The sequence below is a fragment of the Oncorhynchus masou genome, chromosome 32 (genome assembly GCF_036934945.1).
Source record: "Oncorhynchus masou masou isolate Uvic2021 chromosome 32, UVic_Omas_1.1, whole genome shotgun sequence".
NCBI lineage: Eukaryota > Metazoa > Chordata > Actinopteri > Salmoniformes > Salmonidae > Oncorhynchus > Oncorhynchus masou.
Window position 1 is genome coordinate 1177721 of NC_088243.1, and position 6339 is coordinate 1184059.

Here is a 6339-nt window from a genome sequence, read left to right on the forward strand (position 1 = left end):
AGTAAGGGTTGGACAGTAAGGGTTATACAGTAAGGGGTTGGACAGTAAGGGTTAGGGTTATGAATTGCTCTGCATTTCAAGGGTTTACGTTTTCTGGAGACATTGTTTCCTAAAATAGTAAAGACACTGATTGTATTTCATAAATGTCTCTGAAATTCCACCAAACCAAAATATAGAAGTCATTAATTATTCTGCCAACTCAATTTTCCATATGCATCGGTATATTCCGACATGATTCAAGATCAATTAAATTAGACTCAGATTTCTCTTTTAGTTTTCTTCAATTCGTTTTCTTAGTGATATCATTATTTAAGAACTACTGATAAAGAAATGGACACACAAGTGGATATAGATTTAGAAAATATATTTCTTGCATGTGTCAATCAGAATATACAAACATTGATTTCATAAAAAGAGACCGAAAGTCTTAAAAGCAATAAACATGTTTAAATAGAGCCTCATATCTATTAATTAAATATTTATACAGTAATGGTTGGTGATGTCCTCATCCCCCAGTGACATATAGGACTGTCTGGTTAGTTCATGTTCTGTGGTCCAAGACGGGTCAGCAGTGGTCAGGAGCCCATCTATATCCACATCTGATCCTGTGTCTGAGGACTCGATCTCCTCCTCCTCATCTCCCTCCTCCAGACCCTGAGAACCAGGACTCTTCACTGGGACTACGACCAGGCCCAGTTTAACCAGCTTGGCCTGCTGCTGCTCCAGACTCTGCTTGCGCCATTTGATGCGTCGATTCTGGAACCACACCTTGACCTGAGAACAAAATTAATTTCGTTCAATTCTATTTTTTGTTGTTGATTTAAAAAATAAAAATTAAGTTGGAACTTTGCTTTGGTTCAAAGAAAGTTGGATTTGGAATCTGATTTGTACCTGAGCCTCTGTGAGCTGCAGACCCGAAGCCAGTAGGAACCTGTCCGAGCCGACCATGTACTGCTGCCGGGCGAACTCCTTCTCCAGCCGATCCAACTGCTCGTTGGTGAAGCTGGTGCGTATCCGCTTGGATTTCCCTCCCTTGTGTTTGAATGAGTGGGACTTTGACAGACCTCTTTCTGTGAAAGGAGACAGACGGACAACACTTTAAAACTGTATCGTGTTTTTCTTTTAGGAGATTGTGTTTAGTTTGCGTCATGGAATATGCTAGAATGGAACGTTGGATTAACGCTTTACCTTGTATACCAAAGGCCCCACGGCATGACGCGTGGTAAGAGAACGGCAGGCAACAACAGACAGAGTATCCGGGTTGTGTGTGACTGTGTACCGGCGTGTGCTGCATGTCGGGTGAGTAGAGGTACTGTGACAGCGCAGAGCTCATCTGGGTCTGGAAAGGAAGCAGTGGCGGTGCGGTTTGATATTTGGGACTCGTCCAGTCTCTGTGCGTCTCCACCGGCTTGGCGAGCAGAGCATCGATGGTGAAGGACTTCCCGCTGGCAGGCTTGGTCGCCACTGCGCACCGGCTGCCGGTGGGCTGTGCATAGAGCGATGCGTAATGGCGCATGGCGGAGTACCCGTACGCGTCCACTCTTGTTGGTCTGTTTGGAACTTGCATGATGTCAGTCTCAATGTTTAAGGAAAAAGCGAGGAAAATAAAATGATCTTAGGTCCAAGGTAAGTTGTGTCTCCTGGTGCAGCGAGGAAAGGAGTACGGCTCCCCCCTGAAACACGTCCCTTTTATCCACTCCCCGGACCTGGAGGTGTCAACAGCCCCCCAGCGGGCCTTTGTCTTTCTAAGTAGTCAGATGAGAGGAAGGAGCATCCCGACCACCTATCCAATTCGTTGATGGAGTAGTACAAATACCCTCATAGAACAAGACTGTTGAGGCAGAAGCAGTTTGGGGGTGGGTGGGGGATCGCAAAGGGTTTAGTGGGATACAAATTCTTTGCGTGGATCTGAACCCCGAATGTAATTACAGCGGAGAAGCCCTTGATGTCCCTTTTAAATCAAAGCTCGCCGACAGATGTTGCAAGCAGCAGAACAAATAGCTTCACCATTGGACTGGGACTTAATTAAACAAGGAGTAACATTAAAATCACATTGTAGACAAGTCTACTGCTCAGTTAGATGCACAGCTAACAATGTCAGTAGTCTCAGAACTTAATTAAGGGATTCGTTTTGATTGAAGAAAATTGAGTTTTCCCTAAGAGTCCGGAGAAAATTATCCGTTTTATTTTGTAGGTGCGTTATATAGGTGTGTGATTCAAACGAGCACGCGTCTTCAGGCTTGTATATGCCTATGGTGTGTATGCCCATTCATGAGCAGTGGATCTACTGAATAAAATAAAACCCTACTAAAATAAAGAATTATGTATTTTTTTTATTTATTAATAGCCATTTTCTGTATGAAACTAAGTGTTGGCTATCTAAGTAAACAAACTATTCACTATTCCTCCTGAAACTCGTTATAATTATATGACGATAGGTCGTTGTCCAAAGTGTGTGTTTTTACACTTGTAGTGTCACCCGAAATGAAATAACGAGTAGGGGAATCGGACGAGGCGTCAGATTCAGCAGGTCGGGTGCGCAGAAAGAGAGTCGCTAATGGTTGAGTAGCTGCTACGTCACCTATCCCAGTCAACGCATTAATCCACACCTTGATCTCTTCATTACAACACAGAGATGTGGTGACAGAGAGGCTTCTCTGGGCTGTGCATAAAATAGTTTAACTTGTATACTCTCGTCATTAATTAATGACTTCTTTATTGCACGTTTTGAAATCTATTGTAGTGATGAAAGAGTGCATTATATTCTACAACCGTTAAATGAGATATTTGGGCATTGGGTTGACATGAAATCTTCATAAAGAGAGCAGCTTGCCAAGTATTGTTTTTTTTTCATGCGTCAGTTGAAAAGCATCGCGGCTTCTTCAAAGTAAGTGAATTGCTTTCTTACACTACTTTAGGACAAAGCCTCCTCTTTCAATCTGCGATTATGACCAGCTCTGCAAACTCTACCAGCTAATTCCCCTCATTTGGAAGCACCGGAGAGTTTAAACGCAAGCTTTAATTGTTTGAACACACTTGAACAGTGAAAAGAATTGTCAGTCACTTTGACTTCAGAGCCGTTGAATGTATTCTCTGTAGCTGACACTGTGATGCCTAATGAACAAGGCAAACAGAGGGTTTCTCGACTCGGCCTGAACAATGACAAAAGTCTTCTGATGCATCGCCGGCCAGACCACACACCCCAGCCGCTCGTGTTAGCTGTCAGTGTGTTTCACAACTGGAGAAACGAGGCCGATGCTGTTACTTGAGCCATCCACAGTGCTGCCCAGCCCATCCCCTCCCCTCCCCCTAGTATAGCCCGGAACATCTGGGTCAATGTTTACTTAACCTTCACGGACCTGAGAAAGTAGCATGAACTCATCACACAGGCTTTTTTTTTTTAAAGAAATCACAACGATCTCAATGTTAGAATTGATCTGACACTCCAGTCAACTGATGTCCAGTCAACTGATGGACTACTAGACTCACTGCAGTGGGGTGTCTGGGGACAGTGATGATAACAGTTTGGGATTATGGTCACATGAGGAAAATCATCTCACTTATCCCTTAGGTTATGATTCCTATATGCTGCCAACAGAGAGAGGATGGAAGTGGTGGACAAAGTCAAGAGCAACCCTCTCCTCTCCTTGTGTATTGGAGCCAGACAGGGAATACACTCTGGCCCATTGTCCAATAGGCCTCTTTTTATAAGGGGGTGGGGGGTCCACTGACCAACCCATCCTGTCCATCAAAGACATGAAAGACACCGCCCCCCCCCCAGGCAAGCCCAACACACTCTCTTCACGGACCCAGAGACACACAGTTTGAATTAACTCAAAACATTAGCCTTCTGACACCATGTCTACTTCAAACTAGTCTCCCTAGGCAGACGGGTCCCTCCCACATCAATGTTCCAGCATAGGTCTGGGATTTCAAAACTACCTCAAAACAAAAGTAATTTCAACAATGAGTTAGCTAACGTCAGCCTGAACTCCTCTTCACATGTTACAGACAATGAAATATGTTGCAATAATTTGATGAGTACTAATGGCTGTTATGTTCCCTATAGCCACGCCCTGAACCACGCCCTTAGCCTAGTGGTTAAGAGTGTTGGGCTAGTAATGGAAAGGGAGCTTGTTTGAATCCTCAAGATGGCATGGTGGAAAAATCTACCATTCTGCCCATGAGCAAAGCAGTTAATCCCCAATGACTTCCTGGGTGACGATGACGTGGATAAAGCAGCCCCCTGGACCTTACTGGTTTAGAGGGTTGGGTTCAATGTGGAGACACTATTTATATACACTATATTATATACACTATATTTATATGGACTGTATTATATACACTATATTTATATATCTATATTTATATGGGCTGTATTATATACACTATATTATATACACTATATTTATATAAACTATATTTATATACACTATATTTATATAAACTATATTTATATACACTATATTTATATACACTATATTATATACACTATATTTATATGGACTGTATTATATACACTAATTATATACACTATATTTATATACACTCTAATTATATACACTATATTTATATAAACTATATTTATATACACTATATTTATATGGACTGTATTTTATACACAATATTATATACACTATATTTATATACACTATATTTATATAAACTATATTTATATATATTTATATACACTATATTTATATACACTATATTATATACACTATATTTATATGGACTGTATTATATACACTATAATTATATACACTATATTTATATACACTCTAATTATATACACTATATTTATATAAACTATATTTATATACACTATATTTATATGGACTGTATTATATACACAATATTATATACACTATATTTATATAAACTATATTTATATAAACTATATTTATATACACTATATTTATATACACTATATTTATATAAACTGTATTTATATACACTATATTATATACACTATATTTATATGGGCTGTATTATATATATATATTATATATTTTACAAGGACTATATTTATATACACAATATTTATATGGACTATATTTTATATGCACTATATTTATATTCACTATATTTATATACACAATATTTGTATGGACTATATTTTATATACACAATATTATATAGACACTTTTTTACATGAACTATATTTTATATACACTATATTTATATACACAATATTTGTATGGACTATATTTTATATACACTATATTTATATATATTTGTATGGACTATATTTTATATACACTATATTATATATACACTTTTTTACATGAACTATATTTTATATACACTATATTTATATACACAATATTTTTGGACTATATTTTATATACACTATATTTATATACACAATATTTTTATGGACTATATTTTATATACACTATATTATATATACACTTTTTTACATGAACTATATTTTATATACAATATATTTAAATATACACTATTTGTATAGACTATATTTTATATGGACTCTATTTTATATACACTATATTTATATATACACTATATTTTACATGGACTATCTTATATGTGGATGATATTTTACACTGACAACATTTTAAATATACTATATTTGACATGGACTATATATTTTTGTATATTTTTTTTATTTAACTCGGCAAGTCATTTAAGAAAAAAATTACTATTTTCAATGACAGCCAAGGAACAGTGGGTTAACTGCCTGTTCAGGGGCAGAATGACAGATTTGTACCTTGTCAGCTCAGGGATTTGAACTTGCAACCTTCTGGTTACTAGTCCAACGCTGTAACCACTAGGCTATAAGTTTAACTCATCTGCTCAGGTAAAAAGCAGATAGAACACTACAACTGAACTGAGCTGTTAGAGTGTAGAGGCGGCAGGTAGCCTAGCGGTTAGAGTGTAGAGGCGGCAGGTAGCCTAGCGGTTAGAGTGTAGAGTGTAGAGGCGGCAGGTAGCCCAGTGGTTAGAGGGGTGATGCAGGTACCCTAGTGGTAAGAGGGGGGAGGCAGGTAGCCTAGTGGTTAGAGGGGAGGCAGGTAGCCTAGTGGTTAGAGTGTAGAGGCGGCAGGTAGCCTAGTGGTTAGAGTGTAGAGGCGACAGGTAGCCTAGTGGTTAGAGGGGTGATGCAGGTAGCCTAGTGGTAAGAGGGGGGAGGCAGGTAGCCTAGTGGTTAGAGTGTAGAGTTGGCTAGGTAGTCTAGTGGTTGGAGTGTTGGTCTCGTACCCGAAAGGTTGCAAGTTCAAACCCCCAATCTGTTGTTCTGACCCTGAACAAGGCAGTTAACTCACTGTTCCAAGGCCATTGTTGGAAATAAGAATTTGTTCTTAACAGACTTGCCTT

At 38.8% G+C, this 6339-nt stretch overlaps 1 protein-coding gene across 1 annotated transcript; it reads right to left on the minus strand.

The window, feature by feature from the left end:
- Positions 1-471: 471 nt before the first annotated feature.
- Positions 472-1567, minus strand: LOC135526874 (homeobox protein notochord-like). The gene is made up of 3 exons (XM_064955542.1): positions 1182-1567; positions 892-1066; positions 472-774 (listed from the first exon to the last, which is right to left on the minus strand). The coding sequence occupies exons 1-3, from the start codon at positions 1565-1567 to the stop codon at positions 472-474; spliced, it is 864 nt and encodes a 287-aa protein (XP_064811614.1).
- Positions 1568-6339: the final 4772 nt, after the last annotated feature.